Source organism: Brachypodium distachyon, chromosome 2 (genome assembly GCF_000005505.3).
Source record: "Brachypodium distachyon strain Bd21 chromosome 2, Brachypodium_distachyon_v3.0, whole genome shotgun sequence".
NCBI lineage: Eukaryota > Viridiplantae > Streptophyta > Magnoliopsida > Poales > Poaceae > Brachypodium > Brachypodium distachyon.
Window position 1 is genome coordinate 14,471,329 of NC_016132.3, and position 13,930 is coordinate 14,485,258.

The 13,930-nt window shown below is 49.4% G+C and overlaps 3 protein-coding genes across 3 annotated transcripts; 1 reads left to right on the forward strand and 2 right to left on the reverse strand.

Moving 5' to 3' along the window:
* Positions 1–2: 2 nt before the first annotated feature.
* LOC104582589 (60S ribosomal protein L18a-like protein) lies at positions 3–2,503 on the reverse strand. Its single transcript, XM_010232716.3, has 4 exons — positions 2,130–2,503; positions 690–786; positions 489–606; positions 3–311 (listed from the first exon to the last, which is right to left on the reverse strand). Exons 1-4 carry the CDS (start codon positions 2,389–2,391, stop codon positions 252–254), a joined length of 537 nt encoding a protein of 178 aa, XP_010231018.1. The 5' UTR covers positions 2,392–2,503; the 3' UTR covers positions 3–251.
* A 2,045-nt stretch (positions 2,504–4,548) lies between these two features.
* LOC100831118 (ethylene-responsive transcription factor 15) lies at positions 4,549–5,436 on the forward strand. Its single transcript, XM_024458748.1, has one exon. It carries the CDS (start codon positions 4,549–4,551, stop codon positions 5,434–5,436), a length of 888 nt encoding a protein of 295 aa, XP_024314516.1.
* A 2,580-nt stretch (positions 5,437–8,016) lies between these two features.
* On the reverse strand, positions 8,017–10,643 carry LOC112270710 (WUSCHEL-related homeobox 12-like). The gene is made up of 3 exons (XM_024458750.1): positions 10,233–10,643; positions 9,003–9,995; positions 8,017–8,030 (listed from the first exon to the last, which is right to left on the reverse strand). Exons 1-3 carry the CDS (start codon positions 10,399–10,401, stop codon positions 8,017–8,019), a joined length of 1,176 nt encoding a protein of 391 aa, XP_024314518.1. The 5' UTR covers positions 10,402–10,643.
* Positions 10,644–13,930: the final 3,287 nt, after the last annotated feature.

Below are 13,930 nucleotides of genomic sequence, written 5' to 3' on the forward strand. Positions count from 1 at the left end.
CATTCATAAACAGAGAGTGCTGAATTTAACATAAAGGTACCCTCTGGTATGGCCTGTCATGAAATATGTCGTATACTTGCTTTATTACAGGGTAGAAATATTGATACAGGATGACATCGGCGTCGCTCTACACTTTTACTTTAAACATATTACATATACACATACATGCAATACAACCAACAGTGTCTATAAACTTAACAGAAACGATCATTTGTATTCAGTAACAGTCCCTCCCAAGGCTCGCTGGCAGCTCACCAATCATGTGTTCCTTTTGTTACTCCAAGGGGTATAACAATCGCTGCAATTACAGCCTGTTTGTGATACAGAAAAAATTCAACACGAAATTAGTTCATGTATCAGAGATTTCATTGAGAAGTGCTATAGCTGCTAAAATGTGATATAACAGCCATTGCTTGTAACTAGCTGGTTTTAAACAGTTCATGTACTACTTCTATGTATTGCATAACTTTACTGGAAAGGCAACTCACAGCAACAGTGCAGGCAACATATCCTGGTTTCTCTCTGTAGTCATGTACACGGACACAGATTAGAACGAAAGCTCCAATATACCATGGAATGGCAGCAAGGAAGAACCCAGCAATGAACCTGGAGAGAGAATGGAACTATGTGAGAAGAGTGGTTTAACTTCAGAAAGTAAGACACAATAGCAAACGTGCAGAGGCACTCACAGAAGCCATCCCATGCCGAGTCCACAGCATGGAAGGCGCCGCCTTCTCATGAGTCTTCCTTCAACTATGGGTCTTCCTTCAGCAACAGGACCATACCCTGAGAAGCCAGAAACCAGATGATCATATCAGGGGTGGGCCTAGGATTCTGACCGTGGGTATTCAAAATTGTTCTGAAAATTTGCTAATCAAAATTGCAAATATTTGCGTCTCTGATCGAGAGTTTGAGACGTTGTTCTGTTGTGCGCAACGCAGCGCACATGTGAAACCGCGGGATGGCGGAAGCAACGAATCACAGAGCATCGGTCAACCCAAAGGCGGGGACACTGAGGAGCAGAGTAAATGAGGAGGTAGGAGCAGTCGCCAGGGTTTTAGAATCAGAGACATGTCTGTTTGGGGATTTAGAAGGAGGCGAGGAGATGCGAGGTGTAGATCGACATCAATAAAGGTCATACGAGACTACATGTATCGAGCATATAGTTCGGTTTTCAGCGATCCAAAATCCTATTTGGAGCATTGGTCCAACTTGGAGGAGGAAGGAGAGAGATGGACTAGTCCATTTTTACACTCAATGCTGGAATACCCTTGAGTTTAGTCCCAAAATCTAATTTACATGCATACATACAGAATACATAGTGTACATATTCATTTTTTTTTGCAAAATTTGATGGGTATTCAACCGAATACCCTTTGAATACCCTTGAATAAAGCTGGGCCCGCCCATGGATCATATAACATGGATGTCTATATCTCAGTGTAAATGGTTGTACATTGGTTCGTCGCTTTGTTCAAGTATAAGCTTTGAAGTTCTAAAAAGTCTTGTTTTGTACAACTAGACAAGTATAAGGTGACGAAGAGATGAACAGCAATAACCTTCGACACTGGGCATGCATCATCGTCTCTGTCTACTGAATTCAGCTATCTTAGAATTTGTAGAATTAGGCGTCTTCACAGTCTCTCAAAAAATGTATTCGACTTAATGACCCACGCCTCAATTGATGCCACTGGTAGATACTAATGACAACCACGAAAACAGTAACACTACCTGAAGGAAGGAGTACATCGTACATAAAACTACTTCTAGTTTCAGTGTAAACATCAGTCAACCCGTTTATAGGCTAGAAAACATGTACAAGTAGTAGCGATGTGCTGAATTTAATTCCACCTGCGCCTACCGCCTAGCATCCATCTACAAGAACAAAATTGCCATCAGAGGAAAACAATGGTGAGTGCTGGAATTTAGGCCGTGCACACGAATTTGGGTCGATCGTACACAAGAACGAGCACGCGTGAGTGAGCATCTGCGTCAACGCAAACACTGGATGAAATCGCTGATGACTTGTTGAGAGAGCATAAGCATAACAGCGATTACCCCCAATGGAAACCTCAGATCGCGCAAATTCCCCATTTATCACATCAAGAGGCAGACGATCGGATCGGTACCTGGCGCGGTCTGGTACCCCTGGGCGTAGTAGGTCTCCGCAGGCGCGTAAGGCTGGTGCTGCTGGTGGTAGCCGCCGCCGAAGCCGGGGGGCGGCGCGGGCTGGGGGTACCCGACGGGCGGCTGGAAGGTGCCGTACTGGTACTGGGCCGGGTCCTGGCCCTGCAGGTGCGGCGGCGCCGACGGCGGGAGCGGGCCGGAGGTGGAGTGGCCCGGCGGCGCTGCCTTGCCGGCCTCCGGGTCCTGGTCGTGGCCTCCTCCCATGGCTGGCTCGATCGATCGGTTGGTTGATTGGGGTTTGACTTGGATGCTTCGAGCCGAAGACGACGACGAGGTGTGTAGGCGCTGCGCTGGCCGGGGAAGGGAAAATAGTGAGATTTATTTATTTCTCGGATTTGATTTTTTTTTGAGCGATTTCTCCGATTTGATAGACAGTGAGATTTTTTTATTTTTATTTTTGAGAAGAGACGGATAGCGAGGCTGGGCTTGGGGGCCCAGTATGCTAGGTAGCCCCGAAGGACCCAACAACTATTGGGCTGTCGAGTAGTTGGGCAGATCAGTGACTAGGCTTGGGCCGGTTGACTTTATGGGCTAATCTATTGGGCTGGGTAGTCTGAACCCCCACTCGATTTGCCTGAAGCAATCTTCTGCGAACGTGCAATGGACTGTCACGCCGTAGTCAGTTCCTGCACCGGGAAGCATCCGTGTCATCTCTCATCTGGACATTCCTCAGCCTTGATTAAGTTGGCAAAGTAATGCATGCAGCAGAACGCGATCTCCTCCGGAAATTCAGGACCTTCAAGCGTACGCAGTTTTTCTCCTCCACCTTCAACACGGAGAAGTGCACCGAACTCGATATCAAGCACAAGGAAAATTAACTATCCTGCTAATTGACTTCCAACTGACATAAACCAAACTGCACACCGGAAGCAAGCAATCTACCATGCAACTTGCTGCATATATATATGTGTCCCTGAAGAAAAATAACGTTCAGGCAGGATTGGGTCATTTTGTTAGGCCAAGTTGACTCGTCAGATAACTGAGAATTGATTATATTAACTGATCAATCGAGCGCGTTCCAAGATAAGAGTAAGACACACGTACGCAGAAAGATCGATCGTTGTGAACGCAATGCAATGATGGTAACAAGTGGCTGTGTGCGTTGCATGCAGGACTTTTTTGCAGGGATGGCTTGAGAAGCGGATGATGAAGCAAATTAAACTGGGATTGATTCAGGGAGGAAATTGATTATTAGCCAAATCAACCTATGTATGCAATGCAGTGTTGATGTCTTGATGACCCAATCATTAGCAGATTTCCTTGCCTAGCAAGGAAATCAGTCAGTACTTAATTGGACAATTGGTCAAGGATGGACAAGTTGTGTGCTCCTGAATGCATGCATATGCTTTGCTCGTGGTTGTTACTTGTTAGCTTATTGTTTTGGAGAACCGATGGGGATGTTGTATGACAAATACTAATACTCTAGTGCTAGTAGCACAATTCATGGCTGACAAAACACACTAGAATATTCGCAGTCGGATTCTCGATCTTCAGAGTCCAAATGACCGATGAACAGTGCTAAATTTCAGCTGTCACTTGTAAGTCCTAATTTCCTAAACTTAACCGCACCAAATTGCGTCAAAATTCATAATTGAACCTCTATGACTACCAATGTAAATAAATCACAAATACATAACAGAGTGCTAGGTTTGTATTTTGGCGGTGAACATACAGCAAAGAATTGTAGTACAGTATTCTCAGTCCGTTTGATAATTCTTGTCTCAAATTTGCTAAAAAATGGATGTATCTATTCCTAAAAGGTGTCTAGATACATGTAAGATTTTGACCAGAATTATGAAACGGATGAATACTGCGTACTGTCTTTGATTAACAGAAGAACACAGATTGTATGCAGCTGTGGGTCAACCTGTGTGTACAGAGATATGAATTCGTATCCACCCATGCATGCATGCGATTAGTCAACTCTGCATGATAAAAGAATGCATTATCCAGGCGCCCAAATTAAACCGGCCGCGCGCCGCAAGAAAGAAACCCATGCGCTCGTACGCACGTACGCACGATACGAACATCCCTGAATTCCTGCAGAGATCTTGCCCGGCGCGGCGGCGCCGATTAGTAAATTCCAGGCCACTCGATCGAGGATCGTCTTTCATTGCATTCCAGCTAAATTAGCTAGCTTCACAGTTGGGTCACACACTGACTTGCTTCAGCAGGAACCGCCAAGTCGCCAACTGCAAGCCACTAAGCCAGCCATCATGTACTACGTACGGCCGTGTCAGCCATGACACCACGGGATAATCGTCGAGACGTATATAACCCCGGGCTGCTAGCACGAACAGTTGTTCTCTTGATCGATCACGGGGAGAATTAATTCAGAATTTCAGAGGTTACTTATTAGTCATGGCGATCGGAGCACCAGCTGGGCCGACGTCGCATTCGCGTCAGCCGCAGCCGCAGGGAGACCGAAGCAGCATCCTGGAGAACGTGTGGGCGAGCATCATGACGACGACGGCCCCAGCACCGGCGCCGGAGGAGAAGGAGGAGAAGCCGGCGATCCTGCGGCGGCTGCCGAGCCTGGGGCGGTGGATCTCCATGGGCGCCGACGAGTGGGACGAGCTCCTCAACCTCGACGCCGCCTCCACGCCGCCGCCGTTCCCCTCCGCCGACGAGGAAGAAGATCATCAGCACCCGGCGCCCATCACGGCGAGCGACAGCAAGGCGTCGTCGTCCTCGTCTCCGGCGCCGGCGACCGCCAAGAAGAGCTACAGGGGGGTGAGGCGGCGGCCGTGGGGGAAGTTCGCGGCGGAGATCCGGGACACGCGGCGGCGGGGCGCGCGGGTGTGGCTGGGCACGTTCGCGACGGCGGAGGAGGCGGCCCTGGCCTACGACGCGGCGGCGCTCCGGATGCGCGGGCCCCGCGCCAGCCTCAACCACCCGCTCCACCTCGTCCAGCGCCGCCTCCTCGACCTCGACCTCATGGCGGCGGCGGCCCCCGCCGCCGACGACCAGGCCCCGAGCCGCAAGAGGAGGAAGAAGATGGTCCACAGCGCTAGCTCTCCTACTACTGCCGCCGATCATGCGAGAATTGTCGTCGGCGCCGCAGAAGATGATTTCAGGGAAATCACCTCGGATCAGGATCAGATGGTGTCATTCGCTGCCTCGTCAGTGCACAGAGATCGTGGGATTCCAATGCAAGATCAGTACGTGATGAGCTCTCGATCCGTGATAGAATTGGAGGAGATTGGTGGGGAGTATTGGGATTACCTGTTCCCGCCTGATATTTTATAGGGGAGGATTATCGGTGCATGACATGATCAAGTAGTTAATTTATGGTAAATGTATGATATGGCTGTGTGTGTGTGTATGGATGACAGGAGAAAGCTTTCATCTCCTGATGGTTTGAGATTTCTGTTTTAGCAGGTTGTATGACACTATGGCAAAGGTATGATTTAATTGCTAAGTGTGCTTGATTAATTAGCATATGTAAATGAAATTGATTGGGTGGTATTTCCAGTTTGTTGTGTGCATTTGGGTTGACACTTGCCAGAGAGTTCAGAGTTCTTCTTTGGACGCAAAAGGAGATATGATCCGGCCAAGTGTCAAATAAGTTTTGTTTTTCAAAGGAAATTAAGGATTTTCTCTTAACTGCATTACCAGCTAGCTGACCACTTCCAGTTCCATCTTCGTAAGAGGAGAATTAGAGACAAGTTGCCTGATCATGAATGATGAGGTTTGTTCAGAGATTTTTCCAATATTTCTTTTTTTTTTCTTTTGAGGAAAATTACGGTCGACCTCCGTCATTCGATGAAACAAAAGCACTATACAAAGAGAGGATCAAAGATTGAATCCTGGAAAAAAAGGAGGAAGCAAAAAACCAAAAAACGAGAGAGATAAGGGGCCTCATCCCATCGGGTCGCATGCCCAATCATACCATGGCACTCCTCGCAAACCAAGTGGACCATTTGCAATGCCGACATCGTCGAACCCCTTGAAAGTTCTCTTGTTGCACTCCTTCCAAATCCGACGAGACGACCGCTAAGATTTCTATTTGCTCGCTTGGGGAGGCCCTGAATGATGCCATCCCAAAGCTCGCCCATGGAGCCAGATCGATGCTGTGAAGATTGCGAGAAGGTGCGGTCACGACAAATGTGAAGAATCGTCTCTGGGTGAATCCTTCAAATATGAAGGATCGGATTGTAGGGCCAATGCCTGATTTTTCCGGAATTTCGGCTTAGGACAGAAATAATTTTGATATCTAAATTTCAAACCACATCAATCAACCGAGCGATCAGGCCCCAGCACGTTGCAAGTTCAAAACAACTATCTATCGCGTGTGCATCTCTTTCTCGCAAAAATAAAATAAAATAAATTCAGCTGCGCCTCTGAAAGAAACACCCATGGAATCTCCTCTGTCCTGCAGAGTGCAGACCATACTGTACCATGTGTTCTTTCTCCTGCATACCTGTCGCCAGAGTCCACATCATGCTGCCCATAATAATGTCCATCTAAAATCTTCTTCTGATAATACGAGGAGGTTCAAATCTGTCTTAATCTCACCACTGAATAGCAGTCTACCAGTAACATGGGGGCGGCTTATTGAAACAGGAAATTAAACACTACAGGAAGACTGAAAGCTAGATCCATACTGAACCAAAATGTACTGGCAGCTATATAGAGAGAGCTTATATATATGTAGAGGACACCAATTTTTGTCTGATAGCAACTGGCGGTAAATTAACTCATGCCGAATTTCCCTCGATCTCCTTCACCCAGCAAGCAAGCAAGCACACGCAGCGTCGACCGATCTTCAGTTCGTCACACCTGCACAAAACAGATCAAAAGAAGAGAGCAAATTAACCGGAGTAGATTAAAATTAAGCAAGAAATTAATCCGAATGCTAATTACTGATAGTGTTTATTAGCAGGTCATTATGGGGGTTAATGATTTACCAGGACGTAGTAGAGGGCGCCGTGGTCGAGGGTGACCCCGCGAGCGGCGTCGACGGGGACGGGCTCGCCGGTGTGGCGCAGCAGCAGCGCTGCCTCGCCGAAGAGCCGCGCCACGTCGAGCCGCGCCATCGCCGGCACGCTGTAGCACTGCACGGCGGCGCCGGCGTCCGGCCCGGCCGCGGCCATCACCACCACCGTCGCCATGGGCACGCCTCCTCCTCCGATCATCCCGGCGTCCAGCAGCTCTGCTCCCAAATTATCAGAGGCAAAATTCTCAGTTAAGATGTCATGCACACGTCCAATCTCGATCGATCGGAATTCAAGTGCTGCAGGATGTGCAGGAATCGATCGGGGCAGATTTTGACCGCCGTCACTTCAATCTAGTCAACAACGTACGCGTGCAAATCAAACCCCCTAGCTCCTGACCGATCGATCGTAGTACGTAGCTTGGAAGTACAGTGACGTGACTACACGGAGAGCTAGCGAGCACTGTTCTTGTCTGAAGACATATCGGCATTCACTCGATCAATCCTAGCTAGCTATATATCTCCCGGATCGATCATGTCCATGCATGATCTTTCGTGTAAATTCATCTTAATGTAGAAAGAGGTCTCTTCCTAAGTTCATGAACATGATCAAAAATAACAGTGCCTTCGCACTTTGCAGCTACTTATGTGCCATTTTTGGGATCATTTGGTCCACACATTAGTCTCGATCTTTTTCCACAGTTTACCACTAGCTACTGGGAGTAGTATCTTTAATTCCCAAAGCAATATTTGTTGCCTGGCTAAATAAAATGTGCATGTGTGCAATGCACTAGCTAGCTAGGTGATGCACTGTACTATAGTATGCATGATGTGATACTTTCCTACCAAGAAAATTGTACCCCACGCTTCGACCGATCGACACATCGCTTCGCTCACAATAACCCATCTGCATGCATTGTGTTATGGGCAACAGCTCACAATCTTTTGGCACATCCAAGCTTCAACAGCTACCGAAGAGCTGACATGTTCCCCTATCCTTGACACGGAAATGTCTCTGCGTGCATGCATGCAACAGACTACACTACTACAGAGCATGTTTATGTTTGCATGCGTAGCTATAGCAATGACAAGATCGGTCTCTAGCGTGCGGTTGTGTACATGGCCTAACCTTGTCTCATTGTCTGCAACATATGCACAAACCCCAGCTGTTGACATGGAAATGTCTCTAGCCAGAGGCATATATATTGGAACAGCTGTTGGAGCTATTCATCATGATCGTACCAGTATACGTGTACTGCTATACGGAATATCGAATATCCAATGCAATGCAAGCTACGGAGTCATTGTACTCGTAGGTCGTAGCTGGAAAGACATGTCAATATGCATGTCATCGTCCGAGATATCTGTGGTTGCTGATCGATATGCATGGTACTATCATGGAAGTGGCAAGTACCCTTCTTTCTCCATTCATGTCAAAAGGGCTAGGTAGAGCCAAAGGTTGCATGCACCATATGCATGTCATGCCAGTAGATCGATCGAGACATGCCAGGCGCAGCAGCACAATGCCATGCCCATGCACAGCTCTCAGCTACATGCATGCACATGAAAGTATGAGTAAACACACAAACGTTGCATATATATGCATGGAATTAGCTGATGACACGCCAACGAAATAAACATGCAAGAGAAGGGACAAACAATCATGATGGAGTACAATCTTGTATATGCTAGTGTGTTGGACGGCTGCACGAATCTTGACACCGGCAAAGGGTCCATAAAACTCCGGTAGTTTCCGGCTCCGGCTCCGGTAGAAAAATCGCTTTAGCATATAGTATGCAACTAGCAGCGTATGCATGATGATCCATGGAAAATTATGTGCTGCATGCATCCAAATTAATTACGTGCTGAGTGTACATACCTTGCAGCACCAGCTGATCGGTCAACGCAGAGCTGGGGGCCGCGTTGACGCTCAGCGGTGCAGCCGTACTAACCACATCGGACGTGGCGGCGGCGGAGGCGTAGTGCAGCAGTCTGCCGCCGCCGAGCCAGCTTGCCTTATCTTCCTCCTCCGTGAACACGGCGGCGCTCATCATGGCGTCGGAGACTCCTACTGAAGCTGCGGCGGCATTGATGGAGAACTGGCCATTAGTATCACAGGGCCCCTTGACGGCAGCGTAGGAGCTCATGCCGTCGATGCTGTCTTGTGTAAGCCCTAACGCGCCGTCGAGGAGCGCGGCGGCGCCGGGGGACGCCATGGACGGCGCTTGCGCGTGAGCGTGCGCGTGGCCGGAGCCGGAGCCGAGGACGACGCCGCCGAGCTCCGTCGCCGGCAGGTAATAGCTGTACTGCTGCTGGCTCTGCGACGGCGGCGGCCACTGCAGGGTCAGCGGCGCCGGCTGCGGCTCGGGCGCCGCCGTAAGCATGGGATGGCGGTTGTAGTAGAGCTGGCTGCACCCAGAGAGCGGCGCGAACAGGTCGGCGGCCATGGCAGCCGACGGCGGCTTGACCACGGACGCCGCCTTCCCGCCGCCGCTGGAGGACCCGGAGGAGCGGTCAGAGGAAGAAGACGAAGACGAGTTGTTAGAGCCGAGCACGAGATGCTTCCGCGGCGGCGGCGGGGTGACGGGCGGCGCCGGCGCCGGAGACGAGGAAGAAGAAGAGGCGCGGGCGGCGGAGGCGGCGGCTTGGCGGAGCTTGTGCTTGGTGCGGGACTTGCGGTTCTGGAACCAGTAGAAGACGTTGGCGTCGGCGACGGGGCCGAACTCCTGCAGCCGCGCCCGGATGCGCCGGATCTCGTCGCGCGGCGGGTTCACCACGCCGGCGTTGAAGATCGCCTCCAGGATCCGGATCTGCTCCGGCCGCGGGCTCCACCGCGCCTTCGTCTCCGTGCTCCGTCCCTCCTGATCCATCCCTACAAAAAAATCCAGCCATTAAAAGAAGGAGTATGAAAACCAATTAGTATCCATGGATCGATCAATCAGTACTGCTGGAGAAATTAAACCTAGCTCTTAGGAATATATATGCATGATTACAATCTTACAGGGATCAAGGATCATGCAACAGCTAGCCAACAGCAGCAGCAGCAGCAAGTGAATACATAGTACAGTAGCAAGCATATGTATGAATCCACGGTGCAAAACGTATATACCTGAGGAGAGCAAGGAGGGTTTGGAGCCGCTGAGGAGGGAGGAGGGGGAGGAGCCATGGCTGTGGGGGTTGTCGTTGTTCATCAAGTCAGACTGTGGCTGGTACTGCTCGAAGCCGCAGGCCGGGTTCGCCCTGAACATGCTGGGCCAGTGCTTGTTCGACGACGCCATGCCTGGCTTCAGTTCAGTGGGGAAGAAGAAGAAGAAAGAACCCTGTGGATCTGTGGCTATGGTTCTCTTCTTCCTGCTGCTGCTGGAGACCTTATAATGGCGCTCCCCCCTCGGCCCAACTGCCTACTACCCCAAGAGTGTGTGCAAGGCAGTTAATGCCACCATTCCCCTCTGGCCTCCTTCCTTCCTTTTGTTTTGCTCTCTTGGACTTGGCCATGCATCCATGCGTGCGTGCGTGCGTGCGTGGTGTGTGGATGTGATCGATGGGGATTGGTATCTATGCTTCCATGGGCGCGTCCAGCATTGCTTGCATGGGGACAGAAGGAATTAAATGGCGGTGCCAGCAGTAGAGTAGAAGACTAGCGGTGAGTCAATGAAGGGTCAAAGTCATGGTCAAAACGAATGAAATACGCCGCTCAGGACAAAGGGGATAAAGAGCGTGCATGCCGTCAAACGTCTCTATTTTTCGGCGCCGAATGAATTATCTGAATTTATTAGAGAGAAAATTGTGCCGTGGGATTTGTCGCATATTTATAATGGGGATTTGTATCTATGCATCCATGACATGACTACCATTGCTTGCACGAGTTGCACGGGGTCGGGAGGAATTAAATGGTGTTGCCACTAGTAGAGAAGACCAGCCGTGAGCCAGCAACGGGTCAAAGTCATGGTCAAAACAAATGAAATACGCCGCTCGTATGACAGGACGGAGGGGATAGAGAGCGTGCATGCCATCAAACTTCTCTATCTTTCAGCGCCGAATGAATTATATATCTGAATTTATTAGAGAAAAAATGCGCCGCGACATTTGTCGCATAGTTATAATGGGATTTGTATCTATGCATCCATGGCATGTCTACCATTGCTGGCACGAGTTGCACGGGGTCGGGAGGAATTAAATGATGGTGCCAGCACTAGAGGAGAAGACTAGCGGTGAGCTAGTGACGGGTCAAAGTCGTGGTCAAAGCAAATGAAATACGCCGCTCGTATGATAACACGGAGGGGATAGAGAGCGTGCATGACATCAAACTTCTCTATTTTTTGGTGCCGAATGAATTATATGAATTTATTAGAGAAAAAACCACGCCACAAGATTTGTCGCATAGTTATAATGGGGATTTGTATCGATATATGCATCCATGGCACGTCTACCATTGCTGGAACGAGTTGCATGGGGTCGGGAGGAATTAAATGGTGGTGCCAGAAGCACAACAGAAGACTAGCGGTGAGCCAGTGACGGGTCAAAGTTATGGTCAAAGCAAATGAAATACGCCGCTCGTATGACAGGATGGAGGGGATAGAGAGCGTGCATGCCATCAAACTTCTCTAATTTTCGGCGCCGAATGAATTATATGAATTTAGTAGAGAAAAAACTGCGCCACGAGATTTGTCGCATAGTTATAATGGGGATTTGTATCGAGGGGATGTATCAGGTGAAAACAGGATTCCAGTGAAAATCTGAAAACTTGCGGGCAGAGCCATTAGATGATAGATGGACGAACCAGGTGAAAAGGTGGGATGGCCCCGTAGCCACCTAAAACACAATTTACGGAAACCCCCTTGCTTTGCCCGCCGAACTCGAAACTTTCTCTCATTATTCATCGGTCTCCTCGGGGCCCTTCTTCTTCCTCTAAACAAAATCCCCTTTCTACAGGCTCATTAGCTTCCAACAAATCCAGCACAAAATGAAATCGGCAATGGCAGGCACAATCTGGGCATGCAGACGGGGCAGAGGAACGCACCAAGGACGGACCTTCCACCCACGGCCCACGGGCCGCCGGCGCCCAACAACATCTGTTGATTTTCTTGCCGGAACAAAACCATACCGCTCCTTTCCTTTCCTTGGATGTGCTCGTCGTTGCACAGGGAAATCACGCGCCCAAAGAACCTTGAGCTTGGTAAACATTCAACTCCCGAAGTCGTACTGATGCACTGCTCGCTGGTCTAGTCTATCAGATCAGATGTTGTTGAATGTACAAAGAGACCATGAGCAGCAGCTCCTAACCATATCCAAAATTGCTCAAAAAAATTAATTTGCGCGACATAAAATCATGAGATAAATCACATGTGTCTCTTAAGGCAACGGAAGTCTAGATCCATAATTAATTTGACTTCGAATAACAGAAGAGCAATTTAGATCAGAAATTTGAAATCTCTTTCACAAAACCAAGATAATTATCAGCTCGGATCCCAGCAGCTGGTCGACTCGGTCCATCCTATGAGCTGCTAGTGCTCGTTCCGTGTGTCATGGCGCCAGGCTGCGCATGCCTGGCCGACGCCCATCAGCTAGTCAGGCTTGGTCGACCCTACATAACAAGATGAGAAGCACGTGTCCTGCGTGCGGGAGCTCCATCCAGTGTTGCGTGGAGGCTGTGAGGGCCGGATTCCAAGGGTGACGAGACAGCCGCAAGTGCGCAGTGGCGATAGGACGATGCGCGGGTGCGAGCTGAGTTGAGCTTGAGGGGCGCCGGGCTGCCGGTAGAGGAGGGGAGGAGGTGAGCGCAAGCAGGTAGAAGATGAAGCACATGAGGGGTTTTCCATCAGTTCGGCGGGGGTTTACTGTAAAAAGCAACTGAGCAACTACGGGACGTCCCACCTTTTATTTAGTCCGTCGATCTTCCATCTAATGGCTTTGCCCGCAAGTTTTCAGATTTTCACTGGAATCCTGTTTTCACCTGATACATCCCCTTGTATCGATGTATGCATCCATGGAACTTCTACTATTGCTGGCACGAGTTGCACGGGGTTGGGAGGAATTAAATGGTGGTGCCAGCACTAGAGCAAAAGACTAGCGGTGAGCCAGTGACGGGTCAAAGTCATGGTCAAAGCAAATGAAATACGTCGCTCGTATGATAGGACGGAGGGGATAGAGAGCGTTCATGCCCTCAAACTTCTCTATCTTTCGGTGCCGAATGAATTATCTGAATTTATTAGAGAAAAACTGCGTTGCGAGATTTTTCGCTTAGTTATAAGGGGGATTTGTATATACGCATGCATGGCGCGTCTAGCATTGCTCCCACGAGTTGCACGGGATCAGGAGGAATTAAATGGTGGTGCCAGCGGTAGAAAAGAAGACTAGCAGTGACGGGTCAAAGGCATGGTCAAAGAAAAGAAAATAGGCCTCTCGTATAACAAGGCATAGAGAATAGAGAGCGTGGATGCCGTCAAACTTCACTATGTTTCATCGCCGAATGAATTCTGTGAATGTATTAGAGAAAAACTGCGTCCTGAGATTTATCGCATAGTTATAATGGGGATTTGTATTTATGCATGCATGGGCGCATCTAGCATTGCTTGCACGGGGTCGGGATGAATTAAATGACCTCGTGACGAATTAAATGGTGGTGCTAGCAGTAGAGTATAAGACTAGCAGTGACGGGTCAAATAAAATGAAATAAGCCTCTTGTATGACAAAACAAAGAGAATAGTGAGCGTGCGTGCGGCCAAACTTCTCAATCTTTCATCGCCCTTCCCCACCGCGCCGCCGTCGCAATGAGGCCCGCCGGCTCCTCCAACCCTCGCCGCGGCA